The 27,985-nt window shown below is 58.0% G+C and overlaps 1 protein-coding gene across 6 annotated transcripts; it reads right to left on the minus strand.

The window, feature by feature from the left end:
* Positions 1-27: 27 nt before the first annotated feature.
* On the minus strand, positions 28-27,761 carry LOC101971789 (interferon-induced GTP-binding protein Mx1). Of its 6 annotated transcripts, none has more exons than XM_078044670.1 (14): positions 27,618-27,761; positions 25,196-25,332; positions 22,860-23,052; positions 21,203-21,340; positions 20,339-20,493; positions 19,393-19,531; positions 18,653-18,851; positions 16,799-16,877; positions 14,681-14,803; positions 14,152-14,293; positions 11,389-11,547; positions 9,717-9,793; positions 8,907-9,131; positions 28-183 (listed from the first exon to the last, which is right to left on the minus strand). In XM_078044670.1, the coding sequence occupies exons 2-14, from the start codon at positions 25,301-25,303 to the stop codon at positions 157-159; spliced, it is 1,764 nt and encodes a 587-aa protein (XP_077900796.1). In that variant the 5' UTR covers positions 25,304-25,332; positions 27,618-27,761; the 3' UTR covers positions 28-156. The 6 variants fall into 6 exon arrangements, with proteins under 6 accessions (XP_077900796.1, XP_005323528.2, XP_040142991.2 ...); XM_005323471.5 differs by lacking the exon at positions 28-183 and adding an exon at positions 6,251-6,811; XM_040287057.2 differs by lacking the exon at positions 28-183 and adding an exon at positions 6,251-6,811 and having other exon boundaries at positions 25,196-25,390; positions 27,618-27,731.
* Between the last annotated feature and the right edge of the window lie 224 nt (positions 27,762-27,985).

A 27,985-nucleotide genomic window follows, 5' to 3' on the forward strand; every position in this document is an offset into this window, starting at 1 on the left:
TATTGGTTTATTTGAATAAATAAAACTCTAACTTGTTGGGTGTGAGTTTTTTGTTTGGTTGGTGGGTTGGTTGGGGTATTTTGGGTTTGTTTCTTTACGGACTTGAGTTGTTCAGGTCCCACTTCTGAGATCACTGGGGTGGGGTGTCATGGGCTGTTATGGCCACTGCTTCCACGTGGGCTTCTGCAAAGCAAAAACAGAGCTGAGTGGAGGGGCGGTCACAGGTTCAATGACTAAGATGCAGAACGTGCCCAAATGGGGAAAGAATCAGGTCCTTTAGGATCTGAAGACCACACAGGGAGTGGAGGGGGCGTGCCTGCAGAAAAGAAATGGAGGACACACCACTCACTGCTCTCAGGGATGGGGCAGGACGGTCCTACCTAGTCTTGAGGCTGGTGTGATGGGACTGGGGATGTCCGGGCAGGTGTCACTCCCACAACCCCCTGCAGGGAGGTGGCATTCTCCTGGTCACCAATGGGAAACCAGCCCTCAGGCACTTGTCCAGGAAAACAGCTAGAAAAGCGTGTGCCCCAGGAGTAGAAGCCAGCTCTGTCCCCCTCCAAAGCCACACCCCCTCTGCACCCCACACCTGCCTCCTGGACCCCACCCCCAGAGCCTAGGCCTCGTTTGTGCCATGAGGATCCTGCTTAGTGATCTAGACTCTCAGACACAGCAGAGACACTTGGTGAGTGAGGCCACCTCATCTAGAGCTATGACTCAGCTGCAAGACCGCCCTTCAAAATAGGGTCCCTACTCACCTTTGTGTGCCCAAGGGAAAGGGGGAAAGCAATTTCAAACTATTCAGGCCTGATTGGAAGGCGTCGCTAGAGTTACTGGAGAAAACGAACAGGACACGTGCTTTCTAAGAGCCATGAAGATGGCTGGGTTTCCTATCCCTCTCTAAGCTGCCCTCGCTCGCATGGAATTCTATACAACTCGGAACCTTAGGCGGCCTCACAGGCGTGATCCCACATGTCTGCCACGAGGTGGCGCTGTTGGGAAGTGTGGTGGTCCAGGTTTGTGCTCCTAAAATTCCTTCCTTTTTTTTTTTTTACAGTTTTCACAGGCAGGTTTTATCAAGTGTGTGTATGTGTAAGCTATATTCCCAAAAGTGCCTGAGGATGCCAAGCTTTAACTCTGCTACCAGAGAATCTGAAAAGTAAGCTGGCTAGCTATGCAGTCAATCTTCAAAGTTACCCCCAATTACTCATCTCTATTACCAAAAGGTCCCTAGGTGTTTAGACCAAGCTCTCCAAATGCTCTCTGGAAACATCTGCTTGGCTGTCACCCTGGGAGGGAAACTGAAGCACCGAGTGGTGACAGGAAGTCTCCAGGCTCTTCCTGGGATGGCCCAGTTGATTACCAGACCCATGATCACAACCACTATGCCTTTATAAGATTAAAAGTGAGAAATCGAAAGGAAGATTGTTTTTAAAAACTGAAGATTTGCAAACACCATAATGCTACAAGGCTCGAATACTGGAGAAAATATTTGCAACAAGTGAATAGATAAAAACAGAGTTCGAGAGCAGCAAATTCTGGCCACATGCTGTGACATTTCACCTTCAGAACAACCCCTGTTGGTCACACTGTTACCAAAAAAAATTTTTTTTTTTAATGTAGGGTAGAAGACAGGGGCACAGAGAAGACAGACCAGGGTAAACAGGAGGGACTGGGAGGAGGCCACCCTGCAAGGTGACCTTCTGTAAGCCAAGACCCTAAGCATGACACCAAGGTACCAAGCACGAAAGCAAAAGGCGTCCAGCCCAGCACACACATCTCATCCAGATGAGCAGGTTGTAGGAACTGCCTTGACGGCCGGGCCACGCTGGGTCTGGAGTCTAGCTAATACCTAGAGATGGTAAGCTACCCCCAGGAGCCTCCCTTCAAACACAAACCCAAACACAGCCACCACCTCTGTGGGCCCTCACACTCAGGCCCCTGTCTAGCCCTGCCCTTGACACACAGGTCAAGTACTGGACAATGAGCACAGCCTCTGCCCCAGAGCCGGCCCGTCCTCAGCCTGCTGACCTCACCTCTGCCCCCCCACCCACCATGGAAACCACAGTCCATTTGCCCTGCCCCTTCCCCTCCCCCTTGCTGTCTCTCCCGTTCCCTGAGTGGCCCTGCATGTAGTGCCATGGCCTTTCAGCCATTCAGGGATGTCATCTGCTCCCACCCCAGGGCATCCCTGGCCACCCCTCTCTGAAGCCACTTGGCACCCAGAGGGATCTCTGTGGTTCCAACAGATCGTTCAGCATGGAGCCCTTGCCGGAACTCGGTCCCTGATGTCCATGATGGTGGGCAGGGCCAGGCCCCAAGGGAGTCGACCCCCTTCCCACTGAGTTCTCTGATTCCCTGAGCCAAGGCCAGATGTCTCCTGCTGCAGGCTTGGTGCCCGCAGGTGCTGGTGGCAGAAGCCAGCAGGACCCTCCTCGGGGCTCTGCCCTCGCACTGGAGCCGGCTCAGCTGGCCAGTCACCACCGCCCACATCAACTGAACCCTGTGGTGAGGGGCAGGGAGCAGAGGGAAGAGTCGGATGGGGCGCCCCTCTCATGGGGACCTCCCAAGGGCCCCGGGCAGCCCCCAACTCAAGGGGTGCAGGAGTGTCTGGGGGCCTTGGGTCCCCAGACCCTGCAGCAGGGTAAGGAGCATGAAGAGGGTGACCCCAGGCCCCTGCCATCCTGCCCTGCCATCCTGAGCCCCTCTGCTGGAAGAGCCCTGAGTGTCCCCAGCTCAGGGGCAGCAGGCCGCCCGTAGTCTCAGGTCCTGACTCCTTCCAGGCTGGCACTGGTGAGAGACATGCTCTTCCTCTCCTCGTGTCCCCAAGGTCTCAGGGGCTGAAGGAGGGCCAGGACCAGGGGCAGTGCTCAGAAGGCCCAGGGCCTTAGCTGCGGACATCAGCATTCACAGGAAGAGATGACCTGCAGTGTCCCTGAGGTGCCCAGCTCAGCCCGTTGCCAGCCATGGGGCTAGAACAGAATATGAAGGGTCAGGGGAGGGCAGAGAGGGGCCAGAGCCAGGCTGAGCGTCCCCACATGAGTCCAGCCAAGGGCAGGCCAGGCTGGAGTGGTCAGAGGCTGGGTTTGTGTTCAGCCCCTGCTCTGAGGCCTCTGCCAACGCACTCAGACTCAAGAAGGAAGAGGTCTCTGCTGTCCTTACAAGTGGCCAGCATCACTGCGCCCTGTGGAGGGCTGGTTCTTGTATTTCAAGCCAGGGTCCACTCTGCACGCTGAGAAGTCACTAGATATGATCAGCCACCTAAAAGCTAGGTGGCAAGGCGCCCGTGATCCCATCCTCCAGGTGACACTCCCTGACCCTGAGGTCCCTGCCAGCCTTCTGTGATTGTTCAGGCCATCCAGCAGCTCAGAGGCCACTGATCCACACTCCTCCAAAGGGGCAGGGCTCTCAGACTCTTGGTCACAACACACTCACGAATAGCCGGAGACAAGGGAGAGTGACTTCCTGTCACTGACTTCCTGCTCCCCCCACGGAGACAAGGGACAGTGACTTCCTGTCACTGACTTCCTGCTCCCCCCACAGGAAGTGGCCTGGCCTGAACCACCCAGCTGCCCATCAGGGAGCTGGAGTGGACTGAGCCGGTGCTGCAGCTTGCAGCTGGCCGAGCCTGAGCCCAGCCTGGGCATGAGTGCTGGGTCCACCTCTGCAGAGTCCCTGGGGACAGTCACCCAAAGCTCAGGTCCCTGGCAAGCTTGGAGCCCTTTGCTCTAGTTCTGCCGTGGCTCAGTGGATCCAGCTCTGATTCCAGATCCAAGGCTGTGACCAGAGCTGACCTAGAGCTGGCCTGCACGGCCCCACAAGCCCACACAGGGCTGGACAGCATGGCATGGCCCGGACCAAGCTCACCGGCTGCGCCCAGTGTTTGAGGCAGGAGCAGGGACTTTCACTACTTGGAAAGTCACACGGAGAACATCCCTAGCGTAGTCACCCGCTCAGTGGGAACAAACCCATGGTGGGTGTTTGAGCCCCAAGAGCCACAGACCACCTGGAGCCCCCCACTGGGACCGGGACTCAGACCATGTGAAACCCCTGCACTCCCAGGAGCGCTGTCTGGGGGAGGATAAAGGGGAACCAGACCAACCTCAGGCCTTGGGGCTCATGGCCTCCTGGGGGAGGGTCTTCCCCCGGGATCCATTCCTTCCTCAAGGGACTGAGCCTGCCCTGGGGCTTCCCCACGCTGGTAGGGGACCAGCTCTGTGCCACAGGAGGACTGTCCTGAGGGCGGAGGCCCTGGCATGGGAGAGGACAGCCAGGCCAGAGCGTCAGGGAGCAAGGGTCACGCCAGCCCCAGCTCCTCCCAGCCTGGTCCAGCTCCAGCGGGCCAGCCGGGTTCCAGAGACCAGGTGCTCCGCTCTCCTCTGTCCAGCTCTCTCTGGCCCTTCCTGCCTCTGCTCAGCCTGTGGGGCCCATTCCAGAGCTGCCCTCAGGGAGGGCCATGAGGACGCATCCTTGGTGTTCTAGTATGTTCTGCCCAGGAGATGGACGTCAGGCAGCTGCCATGGAGTGGGCAGCAGCTGGGGTCACCCCCATGTGGGGTGGCAGAGGTCAGTCCAGCCCTGGACTGAGCACAGGCCCCACCCAGTGAGGAGTCAGGGGAAGGGTCAGGACATTACCCCTGGCCGCCTATGACCTGTCAGGAAAGTCTGGGGACTCTGGTGTGTTATGGCACATCTTGGACATGGCGGGGCCCCAGCAGGCTTAGCTTCCAGATAAATTGGCCTTCCCTGGAGCCAGACTCCACTCCCCCCTCAGACCCTCCAGGGATCTCCAGGAAAACTGCACACAGCAGAGCAGAGTCCATGTCAGGTTGGAAACCTCGGATTCCATTTCTGTCCCACAGAACTGCAAGTCCCTGCAAGATTGGGCAGAGCCCAGCAAGGGACCTGGCCATGGGCAGTGACTCCAGCAGCCACCAGAGGGCGGCAGCCACTGCGAATGCCTCAGCCTTAGGGCTGCTCCCAGGCAGGATGGGGAGAGGCCTGGGGTGCCTGGAGGGAGAGCCTGGGGGTGTCTCTGGAGAGAAAGGCCAGGGGGTGTCTCTGGAGGGAGAGACCAGGGGTATCTCTGGATGGAGAGGACAGGGGTGTCTCTGGAGAGAGAGGACAAGTAGTGTCTTTGGAGAGAGAGACTTGGGGCCATTAGGAAGTGGCACTGGGGTGGGGACACAGCTCAGAGGGTAGTGTGCTTGTCTCGCATGCACAAGGCCCTGGGTTCAATCCCCAACACCACAAAAAAACAAAAAACCAAACAAGGAGTGGCCCTGCCCGCCCAGCCTCATGAACTGGCGCAGTCCTTTCCTCACTGCAGCCGGCGGTCAGCTCTGGAGCTCCCGGGCTCTGGGTCCTGCTGCAGGGGCACAGGCAGCCCCCGCCTCGTGGTGACGCCTGCCACAGCTGCGGACTATGCCGAGCCCACAGTCCTCCTGCATCCCGTCCTGGAGGCGAACCCGACACCATCCAGGGATTAAGAAGCTTCATGGTCAGAAGAGATCTGGGTGGGGGTGTGCATGGGAGAGGCAGGGGCATACCCAGACGCACCCTGCCCCTGACAGGCAGCGTCCAGTGTGGCCTGAGTCCCTCCCCGTCAAGGGGCAGCAGAGTTAGAGGAGATCACTCGACTGTGGCTGCACAGGGACCCCAGGACAGCAGGACTGGTCGGCCTGAGTGTCCTAGACCATGTCTAGGTTGGTCCTTGCCCCTCGTGCCTGGGGTGGTCCCTGCCCTCTGTGTGGGCTCAGGCATTCCTGAAGGCAAGAGCTGCCCTGCTCCTCTGAGGGCCAAGGCCATGGTGCCCCCATCCCCGGGGCACTGCTGCACGGCTGCCCGCCATCCTAGTGGCCCCAGGGGATGAAGGTCAAGCAGTAGCATGGACGCTCGGGTGTGGGTGTGGCTGGTGGCTGCCCATGGGTCTCCCTGCTGGCCACACAGGGCCTCTCCGTCCTGCACACCCACCAGCCGCCATCTCGGCCAGGACCTCTCGCCAGAACTGGCAGAGCGTCCTCTCCACCAGGACCTGAGAGCCTCACCTGCAGGCCAGGCGCCCAGCAGGCACCAGTGACAACCTGAGGTCACTGTCTTCCCAAGCTTGCCCCCTCCCCGGCCATCTCTAGGAATCAGCAGGACACTGCTGTCCTCTGTCCTCCCAGACCCTGGGGAGGGCAGCTTCAGGGCAGGTCGGGCACAAGGCCCCTCCTCCTGCCTTATCCAGGGATCCCCAGGGACAAAGCCTGTCGGAGAAGAGCCGGGCAGCAGGGTTTATTAGGGACAGGTGGACACCCACCACGAGCCCTCCCCCCACAGCAAGAAATGGCTCCTGAGAGGACATGGCAAATCAGGAAGGAAACTGGCAGGGCGCTGAGCCCTCTGGCCGAGCTCAGGGGCTCTCCCCTGACCACTGGGAATCACAGCCTCCCAGAGCCCCAACCCTCATCCAGGGGCCAGCAGAGCCCCTGCCTGGGCAGCCGGGCTCATGCTCCCTCTCTGCTGGAGGACAGTGGTCACAGAGCCACCAGGAGAGGCCAGGGCCGCCTCCCTGTGCTGTGGACCTGGTGCACACAGCCTTAGCCAGGGAACTTGGCCAGCCGGTGCCGAGCCTGGGTCAGGCGCGAGAGCCGCTCCTTCAGGAACTTCCTCTTGTCGCTGGTGTCACTGCGCTCCTTCAGCAGCCAGCCACAGGCGTCCTTGTCCTGCAGGAGCAGGAGCATGGCCGTCTGCAGCTTCTGGCCGAACATCTTCAGGACGAAATACTGGACAATCAAGGGCACGAGGCTGGAGATGCGGTTGTGAGCCTCCTGGGAGGAGGGGACAGGTCACAGGAGGCGAGGGCCAGGTCAGCAGGGCATGCTGACCTCCCCACAGGAACCCTGGACGGACCCAGACTGGGGGTGCAGGCCCTCGCCTGGGCTCAGTCCCCACAGAGGCTTCTGTGCTGGGACGGGGGGAGCCCTGCACGGGGCAGAGAACCACCCCACAGGTGTCCAAGACCGAGCTGGAGCGAGTGTTCCCAGCCTCCCTGACCATCGGCTCGTCCTCGTGGAAGAGGCAGCCATTCCTAACCAGGCAGCAACACACTCGGCACAAAACCACGTCTCCACATCCAGGACGGCTCCTCTGCACAGGCCGACCTCAGGAAATCGGCAGGTGCCGGAACTTGGCAAGTCCTGCGACCTCTCTGGGGCCCAGTCTCCCTCCTTGGGAGGCAGGGTGCAGGGCAGGACCCTCTGGGATGGCCCAGGAGATGAAGCGTGTGGTCAGATGCCAGCCAAGAAGACGTCAGGCAGGCGAGGAGCACCCAGTGGCTGCTGCAGGGGAGGCTGAGAGGGAGCAGAGCATGGGGCGCCTGGGGTGAGCAGGGGAGCCCCAGCTGCTGTGCAGGAGGGGACGGCTGCGGGCAAAGGGGCCCTTGGGGTCATGCTGGGACCTGGGCATGCAAGGGTCAGCTGGCCCTAAGTAAGGAGATGACTCTCTACATTGTGGGTGGCCTTGTCCAGTCAGGGAGAGGCCTTCAGGGCAAACCTACATCCAAGGGCAAGAGGAAACCCCAGCCGCGGGCTCGGCTCACTTGGCCCCAGTTTCCAGCTCCACAGTCACTGGCCACAGTCATTGGCCAATTTTTGACTTCTTAGACATATCCCTCTGGTCCTGTCTGCCTACAGAACCTGGCCCGGGCACTGCAGGCTTCCACAGGCGTGGGCTCTGGACAGGGTCACCTCTGCAAATCCCTGTGGTAGCAGAGGCTGCAAAGAGATGGTGCTGTCAAGAGGTGACAGACTCCTGTGCTCCACCCTAATGTGGGACACTGGGCAGTCACTGGGGGAGCCAGGTTGCTCTTGGCATCTGAGTGGACCCATCTCCAGGGAGCAGTGCGAGGGGCCAGGTGCAGGGCCGTGGGCAGCCTGCGAGCCCTTGTGCAGAAGGAGGAGAACACTCAGGTGCAGCGCAGCTCTGCAGTGCACAGAGTCACCTGGGAGCAGCCACAAGACCCTGGAGAAGGGCTGCTCCTGGGGCAGGCTGCAGGCTCCCACGGGGTGGTGGCCACGCACTTGCAGGGTCAGCCATTCTGCTCTGTCACACCTCGCCCTCTCCCAAAATCCCCTGTGCCCCCTGGGGCAGCCTGAGCACACAGGTGCCAGGGGCTGCGGGAAGGATGGGCCCTGCACTCCTGCCACCCCCAATCCGCTCACTCCGGGTCTGCAGCCCTGGGTCTGCAGGGACTGGGGCTGGGCCCTGTCCACCAGCCCTATGCTCTGTGGGTGCTCTCCAACCGGACCCATGCACTGTACCAGGCCACGAGCCACAGTGCCCCTGGGCCCCCCAGGCACAGAGCATCCAGGCAGAGCTGCGGGCTGTACAAGGTGCACACAGAGACACTCTGCCCACCGCAGCCCAGAGTGGAGAGGGCAGGGTCTGGAAACCAGGAGGGCCAGCGCCTCACTCTGCAGATGCTCAGGCCCCAGAAGCTCCGCCTGAGCTGCACCTGTGACTTCACGTGGGGAGCAAAGGCAGCATCAGGCCAAGCAGGCGTCTCCAGGACATGGGTCCCTGTGGAGCTGCCAAGCCATCCCAACCCTGTGCTGGGGGACTCGCCCACACGCCTCTCAGGGAACATTCTCCATGAGACAGCACTGCACAGAGAAGAATTCAAGTCTCAGAGAGGGTAAGTAGCTTGGCCAGAGCCACACAGCCAGTGGAAGCCAGATTACCAAGTGCTCTAAGCCACAACCAGTTCTGTCTACCTGAGGTGGAGCTGGCCCCAGGGAGGCTCACCCAGGGCTGAGAGGTGGAGCTGGCTGATGGTCACCCCACAGCCACCGTGCCATAGACAGAGAGGTGCTCAGGCAGCAGGGAAACCACAGAACCCCGAGGATGGAGACCCTGCACACGCACCTTGCTATAGGCATCGAGGTGCTGGAAGATCTCAGCCATGGACGACTCCTCTGCAGAGACAGGCTGGCTCCACATCATCCTGTTGGTCTCCTTCTCCCTGACGCCCTGCAACGCGCCCCGGTAGACCTGGTCCTGGCAGTACACGATCTGCTCCATCTGGAAGTGAACCTGGATCCACCTCTCCGCTCCTTGCTCTTGTTCCAGCCTGATGTCCTCAATCTTGGACTGCGGGGAGAGAGACACTCAGCCTCCCTCCATCAAGTCACCCGGGCAGTAGTAGGTCATCAGCATGCCCACAGCCTGGGTCACCAAGGTGAGGACGGCACGGCCTGGGGCAGCCTGGGCCACCCCCTGCTCATGCAGGCCTGACCCCAGCTGAGGTCAGAGCCCTGGGGTCCTGGGCCCACTGAGCAGCCCTCTCCCCAGGTGGCCCTGCTGGGCTCTGGGCCACGCCTGTCCTCTGGGCAGGAGGGTCCCCTTCACTCCTCGCTCTCTGCGCACTCTCCACAGATGCTGTTTCTGTATTCAGCTTCTCACTGAGGGCCACAGCTGGGTCACGCCCACCTGGTGACCTCCAACCTGACCCAGGCGGCCTCTCTCCTGAGAGTCACAGGCTGCGATTCTGCCTGATCTCTCCCTCCTCAGCCCTCCTCTGCTCCAACCCCACCTGGGGGCCTCATCAGAGGATCCACCTGCCCGATGGAGGAACTGCTTCTCCAAGAGCCAAGAGAGGCCGGGAACGGCCTGAGGAAACACGTAGGGTCCCCTGCCAGCCTGGGGTCAGCCTTTGAAACCACAGCTTCTTCTCACCTTGGCAGTTTTGTGGAGGTTAAAAAATTCAGCAAAGTTCTTTTCTGAAGCATTTGTGAAGGCGACTCGCACCATATCTGACCAAAGAGAAAAAGAGGTTCCACAGTGGTGGCCCTGGTGGCCCACACAGCCTGCACAGAGCCCAGGACACAGGACAGGCCAGGGGCCAGGCCTGCTCCCCCCTGCACCTGCAGAAGTGGGCCTCAGGTCCTTGGAGGGGTACCTCGCTCAGTAGCCCTGGCCGCCACTCCACAGACACTCGTTGAGCTCAGTTTCAAAGAATGTGGCTTGTGGGGACCAGGATTCTAGTCATCCTTAATGATAAAACTGTCACATCAGCCTGAAGGTTGTCCAGAGAATCTGCAGGACCACGATATTCATTCGAAGTGAAATGCAAGAGCCGATTCTCACTACATAGAAATTCCCGCCATCACTCTCCTGTGAGGAGCACACATTCCCATTCTTCCTATTCCCGGGATCGTCCTTGATCCCAGAGCACCAGGTCGTCACCCTTGAATAGTCTGAGCTGACCCCAAACCTCAGTTTTGTGAAACCCAGTAGCTCCCGAGATGCTGACTGACTGCACTTCTCTTGGGTAACTGCGGGGCCTGCTGCAAGGACCACAGGGTCACCATAGGCCAGAGCCCTGCAGTGACGAGGGTGCTGCTGGGGACACCACCCAGCAGGCCAGGTTCCTGGGACTCACTCTGCTGAGCCCGGGGAGGTTGCCCAACAGCTGGCCCCTGGCCACCTCTTGACCAGTCTTCATGAAGAGGCAGGGTGTGCGGGGAGGGAGGAGGGGAGACACCAGGCCCTCTCCAAACCTCGGGGAGAGGGTTTCAGGAAGGGGTGAGAGAGGACAAAGTCGGGTCTGCCCTCAGGGCTCCGACCTGGGTCCCTGACCACAGCCATGCCACCGCACCCACTCGACCCTCGAGGCAGTGCCAGGCCCTCACTGGGTGCATGGCCGTTCCCCCAACCCCGCTTCTCAGAGGAGCCAACACACAGAGCGTTGCCAGGGCTGTGCTCAGGGCCGTGGGCCAGGGGCAGGGTAAGAGGGCACCCCAGCCAGGCCTCCAGCCCTGGCATGCCTGTTGAGGCATGGGGACCTCCTGCCTGACAGGAGCATCTCTCGCCCCACTAGACATTGCTGTGGGCACGGACAGATGCAGGATGAGGTGGGTCACCAGGAGGACAAGCCAGCTGTAGAAGCTGCAGTGTCCACCCCAGCCCACCCTCCGGGGAGGGAAGTGGGGCTGGGCTCCAGTCATCACCAGGCCCCGGTGGGAGGCCTCCAGAAAACCTCTGAGCGTCTGAGCTGAGACCCACGCCACCCGCCATGACGCAAGCCCCGTGTCCTCCACACCCCCACCACGCACACCAGGGGCCAGGCAGCATGTTCCTGGGACCACCTGTGACGCCCCAACCTGAGGACGGGCCTGAGGGACAGGCAGGGATGGGCTCCTGATGGGCACGTACTCTGGGGGACAGTTTGGGGGAGTGTGTCTGAAGCCAGTGGGGTGGTGTGTCAGAATGGAGCCCCACAGCAGGCTGGGGTCTGGGCGGAGAGAGGGCTGCTGGGAGAAAACCCCGGGAACAGCTGTGAACCGAGCCCGGCTCCGATCCCCCTCCTGCCTGAGAAGTGAAGGCCAGAAAGTGACATGGTGCTCACCCGTCACCGTGTGCAGCATGTCCACGGCCGGCTCCTCCAGGGACCTGAGCTGCTCCTTTATGATCGTCTCAAACGTCCTGTAATTCACAAAGCCTGGCAGCTCCCGGCCACGGTACTGGTTTTCAAACCTCCTGATCTCTTTACGCAGAACTCCATGCCCTACAGGAGGAAAGGGGCTGGGGTAAGCCCCCGCGGGTGGGCGACACCACCTTCCTGGTCTTCTGAAGACCTCAGTGGGAGAAGGAATTCCCAGGAACCTCGATTTGGGAATGGGTGACCCTCTGGTCTGTAGTAAGGACACGGCCATTGTGGTGTCCCTAGGCCCCCCCAGGGGTCACACAGAGGAACAGCAGGTGCAGGTCTCAGGGAAGGCCCACTGGACAAAGCACTGGCCTGTGTCATTATGTCACCCTGCCCCACTTCTGCCAGAGAGAGAGAGGACGACACATCTCCTCCCCAGCCAGGACCACAGGGCCTCTGGGGGCAGCAAGGACCCTGACATCAGCTGCAGCCACCTGCCCACCAGGTGCTCTTGGGCTGTGGTGACAGAGGATGTGTCCGTCATAGAGGGGACAAGAGGGCACAGGCACCTCAGGTGCTGTACCGAGGCTCAGTGACACTGTCCACTAGGCAGAATGCTGAGCTTCTCTTCACACTGTGTGCCCAGGGTGCCTGACCGTGGGGATGCTCAGGATGCAGCCTCAGAGGGGCCCAGCTTCCCACCTGGAAGGGTGGTCTCTGGGGGCTGTTTGATCAGGGGTTTTCCTGGCAGGAAATTGTTTTTGAGATCAGTTCTCAGGCAGTACCACTCACTCTGCCAAGTGGACAGTCCTGTGGTTCTCGGCGTGTCTCCCTGATCTGGGACCCCACCATTCTCTCTTCTAGAGGCTGACAAGTCCTCCCCTGGAAGACGCCACAGGCCGTCACTGTCCCTGCCAGTTGGTCCCTCTCTCCAGTCCCTGCGACCACCACTCTGCTGGCTGGTCGACAGCTCTGCCCACTGTGGACACGTCATAGGTATTGACGCAGGTGCATGTGGCCTGTTGGGACTGCTTCCTGCACCTACAGGGTGTGTCCAAGGTCCAGCCATGTTCAGAATGGGTCACGCGTTGGGCCCGGGACTGAGAATTTCACGTCGCACAGTTGTGTGTGGTTTGGGGAAATTCCTGGAAATGCAGGTGTGGGTCACACCACCTAAGGCCTCATAGTGCAACCGTGGTGTGGGCAGGGTCTGTAAGAGGCAAGGGATTTAAATAAGGGTGCTCCTGTGAGCACCATAGAGGAGAGCCGGACATGGGCCAAGGCCACCACATGAGGACACCTGGGCTGCTGTGGGGACACCTGGGCTTCTGTGGGGACCCCTGCTCTGCAGTTCCTGTGTGCACATGGGTCTCAGGGCCCTGGAGTGTGGACCTAGGGGTGGAGCTGCTGGCCATCATCCAAAGCAGCTGTGCCACCTCCCTTTCCACCAGCAGCTCGTGAGGGTCCTGTCCATCTCTGGCTGTGACGTGGTCACCCTGTGGTTTTCAGGTGCCTGGGCATTTCTGGTCTTCTTCCTGAAGTCGGGTCTCTTCCCATTTTCTCACTGGGTTATTTGGTTATTACTATGGAGTCTCAAGAGCTCTGTCTTCTACACTCCATGCACTGCGTTTCACCCCCGTGAGATTGCAAAGGATTCGGGCTGGAAATGGGCAGGTGTCCCTCCCTAACCCCGATGCACCCACAGCAGGGGACAGCCTCTGCTCCCAGCAATGGCAGGGCTGAGCAGTGTGGGAACAGAGGACACAGTGAGGAGGTAAGTCGCTGTCCCCTAATGAGCCTTCCATGGGCTTCTCCAAAGAGCACTGCCCCAAGTCCCCACCCCCTCCACGCCGTCGGCCCGTGGGTTCCACAGGTGGCCTACCCAGAGAGGAGCACCACTTCCCCAGCTTGAGACGCAAAGCCAAGGAAATCTGTTGCTCTGAAGCTCTGGAGGGTGGAGGTGAATAGTGGACCCACATCAAGGTCCTCGAGGGACAGCAGGTCACTTGGAATATGCTTGGCTGCCAAACCCTGATCAACTCATCTATGACTTCCTTCAGCCTCTTGAAATCTGGATAGATCATTCCAGAACTGCCCTCTCCCTCCCCGGATGCCTGGTGGTGTCCAGTGGGCTGTTTATCTTCATTCTCTGCTGCCACAGGAGGCCAGGCTTGTGCCAGCAGTACCCTCACGGGGATCTAGGACACCAGATGCACCATGTCCCTCCACTCACTGTTGAGGAGCAGCGTCTCTTCTAGAGGCTAAGAAGTGTTGGGGCCAATAGATCTTCCCCTATTCTATGGTAACCTTGGCATCAGACATGAAGGCTCATGGCCTCGTCCCGCAGCATGGAGCCGAGCAGGTGAGCTGCTGTCTCCTAGCTGCCTCTCCAGCATCCCCACCACTGGAACCTCCCCCCAGACTCAGCCCAAGGCTCCTGCTATGACCAGGCCTGGACTCACTGACATGGCCAAACTCGTCCCCAAGTTCATGCTGAAGTTCTCCCATGTGGTGGCATTAAAAGTCGGACTTCAGGTCCTGAGGGCTCTATCCCAACATCTGGATGCCTGTGCTTAGAAACAGGGTCAGGGGAGCTTGGCCTCTGCTTCCCTCTGAGGACACAGCTGGACAACGCCATCTTGAAACCAGACACCCAATCAGCTGGCGCCTGGATCTGGCATTCACAGACCCAGAACAGTGAGCCGCGGGTTTCCACTGCTTTTACACACCCAGCACACTCACCCTTTTGGAAGTTCTCTTCAATCACAGTACTCCATTTGTGGAACTCCTTTCGCATCCTGGTAAACAGCCGCATTTCTTCGGGCCCTACAACTTCCTCGGCTTGTACTATAGCATTGATCTCCTGATTGAACTCATTGATTTTCTGCAAATAAGGACAACATCAGTGTGAGCAGATCTTCAAATAACAGACGCCAGGGTGTTTGCAGGCCTGTTGGTGCTGGGCTTGGATGAGTCTATCCCGCTCCTGGGCGACTCTGGATTAAAGGGGGTGAGGTATTCAGGTACCAGGAAGTCCCACCCTTCCCTTGTCACCTTCAGTGGAGGGGAGGACTGAGACCTCCTCCCTGCTACTCACCCTGCACACACCCTCCACTCCCTGGCCACTGCCTTAACCCTGTCCCTGTTAGGACCAAGTGGGCAGAGGGCCGTGGATAGCCTCATGGGAGTGAGGACAGAAGCAGAGGAGGCTCGGCATCCCCGTGTGGACATCAGGCAGAATCTGCCCCACGAGGCCCCGGGCAATACTCACGTCTATCAGGAAGAAAGTTTTCAAGCTCTCCTCCTCTGGGACATCCACGCCAAAGTTTTTCAACTCCTCGGTTACTTTCTGGATATTTTCCTTTATTTGATTTTCCAGTAGTGGCAGGGATTTCTGGGAAAACGATGGGATATACAAATATGGACTCGGAGAAAAGAAATGAGGACACAGGCCTGCTCACCGGAGTAGCTGCAAGGTACATGTGACATCCTGATGTCCTCTAAAGACTTTCCTGTGCAGAGAGACACTCTGGGCATCCCCTTCCACTAGGGCTGCCCACAGCCTGCTCCTGCACACAAGCCCATGAGCTGCACAGAGACGCCCACTGAGCGTGATTCCTGGCCACCTAGGAGCCACCAACGTGCCACTGTTTCTGCATCATTTTCCACCAGCTCTGGTGGTGCAGGGGTGCAGACAGATCCACTGTCTGCAGTTGGAACACCTTGAGATTCCTCAACATTTAGATGTTGTTCTCAGCAGGGAGAAGCTAGCAGGGACTTCTGTTCCTAACAGGTGGCTAGTTATCCCACTACCCGGTATATTCTCAAGGGACTTAAAATCAGCGTACCAAAGGGACACAACCACATCAATGTTTGGAGCAGCTCAATTCACAATAGTTAAACTATGAATCAACCCAGGTGCCCTTCAACAGATGAATGGATAAAGAAAATGTGGTGTATGTACACAGTGGAACGTTACTCAGCCATAGTGAAGAGTCAATCAGGGCATTGACCACTAACCAAATGGAACTGGAGATTATCGTACTAAGTGAAATAAGGCAATCCAAAAAATAGCAAAACAAAACAGAGGCCAAACATTCTGATATGTGGATGCTAACACCCAATAAATGAGGAGGGAAGGGGGAAGAGAAGTTCATTGAATTAAACAAAAGCGAATTAAGGGAATAAACAGAAGGTGAGAATAGGGACGACTTTAGAGACAATCGGACATAATTTACTACAATTCATATATACAAATACATGACCAGTGCAATTCCACATCATCACAACCACAGGGATGGGAAGTTATACTTCACGTATGTAAATATATTAAAATGCACTCCACCCTCATACATATATATGTAAAAAGAACACATAAAAATAGACTTGTTAAAAAAGGGGAGAATCTGAAACAAATACCGAAAAATCTACCAAGTTCATATATATGTGTCTATTAACTGTTTTCTATATACTTGATACATTTCATAATGTAAAGAAATCACCTCACGTCTGAAGCAAAATCAGAAATAAATGCAAAAGTCCTATTTAAAAATGAAAAATAAATACAATAAAATACAAGGTGCCCTGCTGCCCCCAGGTCCCCGCCCCTGCAGCTTGGAGGGTGCAGCCAGGCCCTCAGCAGCCTCCCTCACACGCGCCCCCGACTGGCAATGTGAGGAGGGGACTCAGAGTCCGAAGCCAGCTGATGGGCCTCAGACTCACCTTGGGCCTCCCGGGCGGTGACCTAGCTAGGAAAAATGAACTTGGGTTTAGTAGGTGACCCAGTGCAGGGGCAAAGGTAAGTCCCAGGCAGCTCTAAGTGGGCAGTCAGCTAAGGGAAGAGCTCTTTCTGCGTGACGCTGGCCCAGAGAGCGCCACCCTCATGACCAGGTCCAGCAGACATCACCCTGCTCTCCCCCTGCACCCTGGGACTTTGGGAAAGACCTTGAACGCTGGTGCTGGGCAGCATGGCAAGATCTCTACTGAGAATCTGTGCCCACACGGGAGGCAGCTCTCCAACAGGGCTGCTGCCCCAGTCCACACTGGCTGAGGCCCATCTGCTGAGAATCACAGTGGTGTGAGCGGGACACTCTGCCAGGTCCCACAGCAGCCAACACTCTTCTCCCTGGAGACCCACTGGGAACCCAGCTCCTAAGGATACCCACCATCAAACCCCAGGACAGATGGACTCACAGCCAGGGTGCCACCCACATCTGCTGTGTGAGGCAGCAGAGTCCCCACACCAAGGCTTCTTGTGCTGGAGTCACCAACGGCAAAGACAGCACGATGTGTGCCGAGAGGCCTTGAGAGGTCTGGGGACAAGACCTGCCCAGCACTGTGGACGGCTGGGTGCCAGGGTCCCCTCAGAGAGGACATGGGGTCTGCTTACACAGATGTGTGCAATGAGCTCAGTGGTCAGTCTCTCCGCCAGGCAGGGAATCGTGGCCTTTCCTTCGTCCAGCAGAGCCCTGGGAGAGAGAGAAAGAGGGACATCCGTGGTCACGTGGACAGCACATCAGAGTCTGCATGTGCAGATGGCAGGCCGGGACAGACTCAGGCGCTTCCAACCAAACACAAGGGCATACAGCTGGTACCCAAGCAATGCTCAGAGCTGGATCAGACCCAACCATGGTTGCCTGTGGGCAGCTCGGTTATGTCCACAGGGGCTGGAACTGTCCCTTCCAGCTCATCAAATAAATGTGTCTCAAGACATCCAACTGCAGATTTAGCTATGAAGCATACACGTGTGCCCCTCAGACACACTTCCATAGCGCACAGACACACCGTTTAGTGTGTAAAAGGCGTGACTACACAACACCTGTGGGGACGGGACTGCACACAAACATGATGCCTATTTTCATACACACGTGACAACTGGGGAACCCAGAGACACAGCTGCCCCGGGATGAGAACTGCAACCATGTTCACGTGGAGGGGGGAGGCCACAGAGTCTCCTTGTAATGCCAAACGTGGGCCCACAGGGTGAGGTACTGCAGGTCTCTGACATTTGTAGTCCCTGAGGGTGGCAGGGGACAGGGACTGGAGACCCTTACCAAGCCTGACTGTCCACAAGCATCCATTTTTCCTAACGTGTATGAAACATGCCATGTTGTTTGACTTTTAGCTATTTAGAGTGCACACTTCGGAGACACTAAGACTTTGACTCTGTGGCTCACCACGGCCACCTCCCACCTCCAGAACTCTCCTGTCTTGGAACGTTGCTCCATTAACCGCCAAGCCCCGTTCCCACCTCCTCCAAGGCCTGGCCAGTTCCTCTCCTGTGGCTGTGAGTTTCCTGGCTCCAGGGACCTCGTTCAGTGCAGACAGACGGCCTTGGTCTGGTGTCACAGTCTTTCCCTTGGCACAGTCTCTTCAAGGTCCAGCGATGTGGCAGCAGGAGGGGGCTTCCTGCCTTTCTGAGCCTGGAAGGGAGCGTCCACCTCCTGCCAACAGCTACTGGCTTCTGTGCTCCTCGCTCCTTGGATGTTGGGCGTCTCTCACCTTCTGGCTGCTGTGGAACGCAGTGCAGCTGCCACTCTGCATGCACCTGGGGCATCCTGTCACTCCATGGGACGCCCTGAAGCCTCCCAGGGAACTGAAGGCCATAAGGATGAGACTCCACCTGGCTCTTCCTTGAGATCCCACCGGCGTGTCAGTCCTGCCTTCTGAAGAGGCCTCACTGGACATGGGCACTTCTGCACCTGTGGCTGCAGATGCCTGGGCCGAGGTCCTCGGGGACCCACGAGGCCACCTTTCATGGCTAAGTTAACTACAGCTGATGTCCGTTTTGGTCTGCTAGTTAGGGAAGACCCCACTCAGGCTTCCCCAGATGTTCAACACAACCCCATGCCCCTGACTGGCAGCGACTTCTCTGGCTCCTTGCCGTGAATTGTGCGTTGGTCAGTGTCAAACACGCAGGCGCCTGTGTCCGACCTGGGCTCTCTGTTTTTCTCTGTTGTTCTATCCATGTTTCTACTCTGGTTCCAGCACCATATGCTTAGATGACCGCAGCAAGCAGCCTCCTTATTCCCTTAAATTAGGGGGCAACGCTCTGTGCGTCCCTTTCCTCTCAGGACAGCTCTGCAGTCAGTGCCCGGGGCACACAGGCTGGCGCACACTCACTCCTATGTGCACGCGCGCACACACACACGTACTGCCAACACCTGCCTCAGCCCAGCCACTCTCTCCGGCAGGGACGGCCGCCTTGCTTGGGGCTGGCCTTGGGGAAGTGCAGCTGACCGACCTGAACTGGGGGTGGTCCTCAAAGAAGGCCTTCTCCTTCTGCAGGGCCTCGGCCAGGCTCAGCCGCGACTGGATGTCCTGCTGGCCGCGGCACTTGACGATCATGTAGCCCTTCTTCAGGTGGCACACGAGGTTCCTCACCACGTCCACCACGGTGTCTTCGGTGCCTTTGTCCACCAGGTCAGGCTTCGTCAGAATTCCTGCCAGCCAGGGACTGGGATCAGAGACCGTGCAGTGTCCCACGGCAGAGGGGAAGAACCAGCCCCCAGGCCTCCTCCCAGCCCAGGTGACAGCAGACAAGGGCCCCTACAGAACCCACGTGCCAGCTGGAGTCCCAGTCCACAAAGACTTGCAGGGAAGGCCTCAGGGAGACAGGGGGCCATGCTAGAGGGGTGGCCCTTCCCCAGCCCCTGCACCCAGGCCCGTGGAGGGACAGGCCGTGTTCTGTCCATCCTTCACCATGCACAGACCAGCCTGGCTTCCCTCCAGAGATCTCAACTGGGAGCTTCTCCATCCTGTTCCTGCCCAGCGCTCGGAGCCCAGGGTGCCTTCCCAAAGGGACATGGGTCAGGAGGCCATGAGGTGGCCAATAAGGGTCAACGTGGCTCCCTTCCTCCAGACTCAGTGGACACGTAACCTACACCTGGGGGAGTTCCTGAGCCACGTGCAGGTACCCTCAGCCAGCCAGCCTCTCCCCTGGACTCAGGGATGTGGTCCCACTGTCGGCTCCCTGCTTCTCACCTATGGTCCTGTCTCCGTCAGGGTCCACCTCCTGCGCCAATCTCAGTGCCTCCATGGTGGTGATGTCCACATTGCTGGGGACCACCACCAGGTTGATGGTCTCCTGCTTTTGGATATACTTCCTGATGAGTTGCTTGATCTATAGGAAACAAGAGGCCGTGACTTCCCAGCACTGGGGTGGACAAGCAGGAGACACACTGGGGTGGACAAGCAGGAGACACACTGGGTGGACACTCAGTGTCTGCAACCAGTTCCCCGAAGGAGGACCCGTGGGCAAGAGAACCTGCAGGCACAACCCCGTGGCTCTGCCAAGCCAGACGCAGGGCCGCGGTGCCCGCAGACTGTGGAGCCCCAGGTCAGGGAAGGCCGTGAGGCTGTGGCTGCCTACTGTCCCTGAGGCCTCAGACCTGAGGGTCCCAGTGGAGAGCAACACACCAGACCTACTGCCTGACTCACTTCCTGAGTCTTCCTTCCTGGGGTGAGAGCCACGGAGGCCAGATGTCACCTGCCCTGCGCCTTCACCCTCTCTGCCCACTAGGAGCCCTCTAAGAGATGGCAGGGTGCGTGCCACACAAAACGTCACCGTGACCCAACCAAGGCTCGGCCGAACACACAGAGATGAAGCCTTTCTGCATTCTGAGGCCCAAAGTCCCTTCTTCTCTAAGGAAGGGGACGAGGTGAAGCGCTGATGTCTGAAATGCTCAAGGAGCGTCCAGAGCTCCGACCACTCTCTTTGGAGGCTACAGAAGTGCAGGCTGTGCTCCCACAGGCAGGAAGGACAGAGCTGCCTGTCTGCACGGTCGTCGCTGTCCACTGGGGAGCATGACCCTGGCTCTCCACTGCCAATCACCTCCACACGCCCCCTTCAAACAGGACCTGGACTCCCGGCTGCACTCATGCAGCGCCCCCTCATCGGGGCACAGGCAGATGGAGGCTGGAGTCTCACCTGGCGCCCGATGTCAGTGGGCTGATTGCCAACGGCCACCCTGGTAATGCCAGGAAGGTCGATGAGGGTCAGATCCGGGACGCTGGGGGAGCTGACCTCCAGGCTGATAAGCTCATCGCTGATGCCCAGCCCTGTCCTGGTGATGAGGTTCTGGGCTGTGCAGAGGAAAGGTCACGGGGTGCAGCTGAAGAGCGGTGCCCATCTAGGGAGCCTGCCACAGCAGCTCTGGCTTGGGGGTCCTGGGGGCAGGAGGTTTGGAGCACCGTCCCCTTTGGAGATTGGACCCCATGTTTCCTCAAGAGGTTCCGCGGTTCTTTCCCTGCGGTGCCCAGGACTGTCTATAGAGGGACCTGGGACATCTCCACTGGGCCAGCCTGGAGCCCTTCCTGATGGCATGCTGTGACCCTCCCCTGGGTGTGGGAGGAGAGTCACAGAGAGGAATGTGAGGACACAGGGGACCCAGGCCAGAGCTGGGAACTTGTTAGGGCACCAGGAACCGGTGAGTTCTGTTAGGAGCCTGCTCTTCTCTGGACCCTCTCGGTATTCACACATTTAGAATGGGAGAAGGTTCCTGAGGGCCACCTGGTGCTTCTGAGCATAGACACCATCTCTCTGGAATGTCTATTACAGTCTAGAACATGGCTGCAAATAATGACGTCAGCATGTGTGGCCTAGGCAGCTCCCTGCTCCTGCAGTACCCAGGTCCCCAAGTCGTGTGGGTGACCCTAACATGAGGCAGAGGAAGTGCAGTAGCCCTGGGGTGGGTGAAGGGAGGGCTCCCGAGGGAGCAGGCCCAAGGCAGGGGAGACGGGGACCCTCTGCACTAGCTGGGCCTGGTGTCCAGGCAAGACCAGGGGCACTCACCTTTATTGATTTCCTCTTCCACCTGTGAAGCCTCTGAGAGCTCCAACTCCATGTCCAGGTAACTGACCTTGCCCCTCCACTCATCCTCCTGTCCCAGCTTCTTCATCCTCAGCACAAGAGGGCACCTGGTGACCATACCTAGGAGACACGCTAATGTCAGTCCTCTGCTCTGCTCTTGAGGCTGGAGGGGCCATGCACCAACAGATCTCCAAGGTTTATGCCATCATCAGGGGAGATGCCCAGGCAGAAGCCTCTGGTCTCCAAACCCTGCAGTGACCTCTCCACCTGGGCATGGGGTCTGTGGTGACCTCAGACATGAGCTTTGGAACAGTCCTCCCAGGGACTTTCTCTTATTCATCTAAACCCATGAACACTTTGGGGTTTCAACCCAATGTACTGCCTTCAGCTCAGGTGACAAACTCCCAAACACTGGCAAAGAGCCCTGCCTGCTCCTGAGCCACCCCCCACTCACTGCTCCCCCAGGCCACATTCCCCTACATAAGGAGCTTCTATAAGCCCTCTCTGAATCCTGGCTGTCTAAGAGCTCAGCCTCTGAGCTCTCACAGGCACCCCTGTCCATGCAAGTCAAACGCACCACTCTATAGAGTGCCCATCACTGTCCCCCAGCTGGCCAGTAACCTGGTGTGATGAGCTCAGGAAAGACACCCAAGTGTTCTGGGCAGGGACACTATCCATTCAGACTCTCCACCAACTGCAGACCCCATACAATCCACAAAAGCGTGCAACCAGACGGTGCAAGAGACAGAGAGCTCTTCACCCCAAATGCACAGGCTGAGCCAATCACCCCGAAGTGACTGTGTTTGCAGATGGGGCCACTGAAGAGTCAATTAGAGTTGATAGATGTCATCAGGGGTCACAACAGGAAAGTCCTGACTCATGTGATTGGCATCTTTGTAAAAGTAGGTGGAGACCCCAGTGATCTTGCACAGAGAAAAGGCCACGTGAGGTTAGGGCACAGTGAAGAGGTGGCCAGCTGCAAGCCCAGAAGGTGTGAGCGCTGTCATGCTGATGTGACCAGCATTTTCCTTCCCCTGTCTATTGAGGCCATGTCAGTCACTTTTGTAATGATCTGGCCACATTTGTAGTGACCCTAGATGGCTGCCCCAATCATCAAAGTAGCAGAATGTGTCTTCATGCATAGGTGCACCTTCCTGCATCCCATGGATCGAGGTACGCTCACCTGTTTCTTTGTGATATTACCCCCTTGCCCTGTTTGGGATAGAATGTTCCATGGAAACTCCCTTTGTGTGTCCCCTTCGCTTGCTCTGCCTTTGGGTGTGGCCTTCCTAGATGTCAGTCCAACCTGCTGCCAAGAGACACAAACCCCTGAAACCTGACCCCTTGCCTCATTTGAATGGCTTCTCCCCAATAAAAGGGGCAGCACATACTAGCTCTCTCTTTCTGAGGACCCTTAAGGTCAGAGAAACCATCACAGGAGCCCCCTCTGTCTCTTGTGTGGTTATTTCGTGCAGCCCAGTTCTCCTGGAGTGACCCTGAGTATTTTTGTCACTGGAAATGCCACAAGAAGGAGAACCCACGTTCACCTTGCACCTGCAGCCTCCAGACTGTGGAGAACACAGAACTGCTCTGGGAGCCACCAGGTGCCCGAGGACAATAGTTAGAAATGAGTTCTCACCACTGCCCCTGGGGAGAGCCACTCCCGACAGAGCCTCCAGCACCGAGCTCTTGCCCGAGCTCTGGTCCCCAATGACGGCGATGGCAGGCAGGGCCAAATCCCGCTCCACGCCCAGGGCCCGCAGGGAGTCGATGAGGTCGATGCAGGGCCGCACCTTCTCCTCGTACTGCCTGCAGAGGTTGAACTCGGACCCCTGGAGAAGGCCAAGGGGACACTCTGTTATGTGCAGGTCACGCTCCACCAAAGGTGGCAATGTGGACAGGAGTAATACAGGGTCCCTGGAATCCCACCAAGGGGAGGGGGAAATACCTGAAGAAGTCGTGCACGCACCCCTCCATCGAAAGCAAAACATAAACCAAAGGTCCAAAATCCTCATAAAGACCCCAAAACAGGAAATACAAAACAAACTACATCCATGCACCTTAGAGTCAACTTGTTGTAGCACAGGGCCGAAGGGAAATGCTAAAAGTGGCCAGCACATGAAACACCCTCTACAGAGGACCAAAGATGGGCTAGACAGCAGCTTCCTACCTCCCACCAACCAGGTGGGGGACACTGCTTCTGGTGCGGGTTGGTTTATTGCTGGGTTTCAGTCCAAGGCTTCCCACTCTGCTGAGCACAGCCCTACCCCTGGGCTGTACCCTCCTTCTCTGACAGGCTAAACACACTCAGAAAACCCCAGGAACGTGGGATTCTAGACCCACCAAAACCTCTTTTTGAAAAGAAGCAGGATGAGCATGGCTTGGGCGGTGGGTGACCCAGGGACGGAGGGGCAGCGTGTCTCCCGCCAGCACACCTGGCCTTCATCTAGAAGCAGGCAGGAACCAGGCCGGTGACTCTGTTCTATTTTAAGGAGGATTCATTAGGCTGCTCTTCTTTGTTGTTTTTTTTAGAAGTTGCGTGCCTTGGCCAGGACGTGATGGCCAGTGTGGGATTCCGACAAGGCAACCTCTTCCTGCTCTGCACTCTCCCCTGGGCTGGTTCCATGAAAAGTGATAAACACTGCTGTGCAGGTGGCCTCCAGGAGCACACGGGTTCCAGAGGGCGAGAGACAACCCCCGGGCCATCAATGCTGATCCTGGCCCCATGCTACGTCTCTAAATCTCCAGGTCTCAGCGGCAGAGGGCCCGAGTACCTGCAGTTCCAGCACCTTCCAGGCTCTGCGGATGCTGTGGCCGGGGGCGCATTTGAGAACCAGCGTCAGTCTTACCTTGAAGTGGACGTGGGGTTCACAGACGTACACCCTCACCCAGACTAGAAAGGACCAGCTGCTCCCCAGGCAGGTGGGGAGAGCAGAGGTTACAATGTGGACCTGTCTCCCGGAGGCACATGTGGTGAAGCCTGAGTTCCCAGCTTGGAATGACTGGGAGCTAGTGTGTAGTGTAACAGGTGCGGCCTGGGGGGACGTAGGGGCAGTCCTCCTCTCTCCTTTGTCTCCCAGCCTTTGAGAGGAGCACCGTGTGTGGCAAGGCTCCCTGCCATGCTCTGACACCACATCTCAAGGTAACAGCAAGTTGTCATGAACTGAAACCTCTGACCCCATGAACTGAGTCAGTCTTGTCCCTCCTGGAGCAGGACAACTGGGTCCTTGCACGCTCTGTTGGGGCCCAGGTACAACCAAGTGGGTTAGCTCAATGTGGCTGGGCGCCATGTTGTTCTGGGAGACCAGGGGGACGAGATGGTCTGGTGTAGGGACAGGGCTGGGATCCACACCCAGGGCGCACTGTGCTGCCTCCTGTCTCACCATGGCTCAGTGTGGAGGTCTCACTAGGACACTCCATCCCGAGGGAAGCCACGTGGTCTCCACAGTGTAGAACGGAGACCTTTTGGGGATGAAGCAGACACGGAGTGAGGACTGAGGTGCCCTGGAGACTGATCCCAACACTGGCCCATTCAGCCGGGTGATGTGACAGGTCTCCCTCCCTCGGCAGCCGGCTTCCCAGCTCTAAGGAGGAATCACAACAGGACTCCCTCTCGAGGCCCTGGGGGGCAGTCAGGGCAGCTCAAGTCAGGTCCTTGGGGGGGCCGGGGTCTTTGCTACTCCGGGTTTGAAATGCTGGCCTCTCGCCTGCTCTGGTGGACTCCATTTCTCAGCAATACTCAACAGTTGTCCAGTGGTGTCAGCAGCAGGGTTGAAGTCACAGGCAAAGGAGAAGGCCCACCCGACGCCTCCTCCCTTACAGCACCTGCTTAGGGTTCCCTCCAGACTCCCCTCCTGCTGGGTGATACATCTTAGGGTGGGGATGGGAAGGACTCACACCCACTGTGACAGCCATCTTCCTGTTACTGTGTCAACATTCCCCAAATAAAGCATCCCTCTGAACAGAGCCACTCACCAATGCCTCATTTCTCTCTGCCGTGGAAGTATCTCCATTTGGGAAGAGATGGTTGGATTCCACAGCAGCAGGATTAGCACAATTGACTTCCGATGGAGGAGGACTCATCTTCTTCCCTGTCTCCTGTCCACCTTGAACTTCACAGGAGATGTGCCAGTCAGGGCAGGTGGAAGCCCTGGCCCTGGGTGATGGGGCCTGGGTAAAGAACACAGCCCAGGCCTCTGGAGGACAACAGCCTCTGCCCACCCCAGGACTGTGTGCCTCTAGGGCAGCGTCTAGTCATCCCTGGCCCTCTGGAAAGGGAGGGTGGCTCCTTTTGTCTGTGGGAGTGGGGTGATAAGGAAGGTCATGGAGTCAGAGGCCACTTAGGGAGTCTGTCCATCCACAGAACTCTCTTAAAACAACCGCCCTCCACCTATTTTGGAAACAGGATCTGCACCTCACGAGCAAACGTGGGCTGAGAGCTTGGGTTCCTACAGTGTCCCTGGCTCCACAGAGAAGACCCCCTCCGTCTGCCCCCTGGATCAGCATGTTCCTGGGCCAGGACGGTCTCAGTGGGCCTTAGTACACCATCAGGTGACATCATGGGTCCCTGGCCTGCTCTCCATGACCATGGACTCACTTTGAGCAACCAAAGCAGTCGTTGGGTATATACTCCCTTCCTCTGTTTGTTTCCTATGGAGATTCCTGAGAGCTAAGTCCTGTGTGTTTTGTCTGCAAACCACAAGCTTTGTACCTTTCTAGGGTCATTTGATCATCAGGGTGGATTCACAGAAAGGAAATCTCAGTCATTCCACCAGTTTCTACTCTCTCTGCTCTGGGCCTCCAGCTGCCATGTGCACCTGGACCAAGCAAACCCAGCACCATGGGGCTTGGTAGAGTCCCCTGGTCATGACCCGCAGCTCTCAGCCCACGTTTGCTCGTGAGGTCAGATAGTGCACCCTGCGTTCGCGGGGAGACTGCAAGGGAGCTGGGCCGCCTCTCTCCTCCCTAGCTCTCCTCCCTCACTACTGCAGACCCCACTGGGCAGGGCCCACGAGGGTAGTGTGGTCACATTGTGCAGAGGACTGGGTTTTGCCTGGACTTCTGTTGTCATCACACTTCAGGGTCAGGGAGGGGCCACTGTCCAGGTGCTGAGGCTCTTTGTGTTCCTTTCTAGGGCAGGATCCTGCCTTGTGGCCACCGACTGTCCTGTGAGGTTGGGTGGGAGGCTGCTGCCTCTCCACTCCAGATTTCAGTCTGTGGGATCCTGCACATATCTCCCAGACCAAGGTGCCAGCTTCCAGCATTGCTGGGCACAGTGCCCACAGCAGGTGAGGGGTCATCCAGCCTGCTGGCTGGGCTCGTCCATGTGGGGCAGCGTCCCCAGCTCAGAGCCCAAAGGCTAGCAGGGAACGCAGGGAGGATTCAGAGCCTTCCTCCCTCAGGAGCCTAAAGGGACCACCTGCCCAGCAGTTCTAGGGACAGCCTAGGGCACTGAGAACCAGCCACCTTCCCAAGGTGGTCAGTCTAGGCTTGAAAACAGCCCTCCCAGGGCTAGTCCCCTTTTTGTTTTTCTTCTAGAACCCTCTGGGACTGACAGTTCGTGGCCACCAGCACTTGATGGGCTTCCAGGAAAAACCTTGACTTACAATGTGACCACTCATTCCTAGTACCCCATCTGAGCAGTGGGTGGTCACCAACCTCCTGGGGGACAGGACTCCCAGGCCCCTGGGTCCTCTATCAGTCTGCAGGACTCCTGCCACTCTCCACCCCTCCAGGCCCACCCAAGGCATCTCTGCAAACTGAGTCAGACCCCTGAACCTGAGTCTGCCCCAGCCACTGACACCCTTCTGTACCCCCAAGACCCCACGATCCTAGGCAGTCCAAGTCCAAGTCCACGGCTGGGGAGGACCTGGAGCAGGGGCATTGTGCACAAGCCAGTCCCTGCCACCCCTTCCTGGGAACCTCCTGCAGGATCCCTGAGGACTCCTCTGCCCTTCCAGGGATCTCCTGGACTTGGCCTTGCTGGCTGCACCTCCTCAGGGGGGAAACACAACCCACCGAGACCATGGTCAGCAGCGGGCGTGGGCTCGCACCCCAGCAGCCCTGGGTCTGAAACTTTCTCAGGGCTCAGCCTTAGCCTGAGTCCCTCTGCGACCCCTGCACTCCCCATCCCTCTGCCTGCCCACCAACACCAACAGAAAAGCCACTGCTGCTGAGGGGATAGTTTCTCAAGCTCCACCCAAGAGCCTCAGCAGGAGTTAGTTGGTGGGAACTAGAATGAAAGGGGGTCTGAGTTCACCTGCAGCTCCTGTCAGTATCACTGTTCCCCACACTCAGCAACTTTCCTGCAGGCAGCAATGTCCCCCTCAGTGTCTCCCCTGGGCGGCAGTCCACAGCAGGAATGCACTGTGCTTTCCACGCCTCTCTGGACACTCACCTGTCCCTGTGCAGCAATAGTGCAGGTGATGTCCAGCTGGGAGGCTTTATGTGGTTCTGACAAACCCCGCCTGCTTCCCAGAAAAACAAGGGAGACAGTCCCTCTGCAGCCCAGCCTTGGAGGTGGAGTTGGAGGTGGAGCCAGGCTCAGAAATGAAACCGATTCTTACCCAGATCAGGCTGCTGCCCTGCAGAGCTCCTCCTCCTGGATCTTGCTGAAAGGAGATGCTCCAGCCAGGCCACCCTGCTGTGTCTCAGAAAAACTTGTGGGGATCTTGATGGGCATCTTGATCTTTAGGAGAAGCTGGAGGCTTGCTATACAGCCAGCTGCAAAGACCCCTCTTAAAACCCTGATTCTTACCGATCAAG

The sequence above is a fragment of the Ictidomys tridecemlineatus genome, chromosome 3 (genome assembly GCF_052094955.1).
Source record: "Ictidomys tridecemlineatus isolate mIctTri1 chromosome 3, mIctTri1.hap1, whole genome shotgun sequence".
NCBI lineage: Eukaryota > Metazoa > Chordata > Mammalia > Rodentia > Sciuridae > Ictidomys > Ictidomys tridecemlineatus.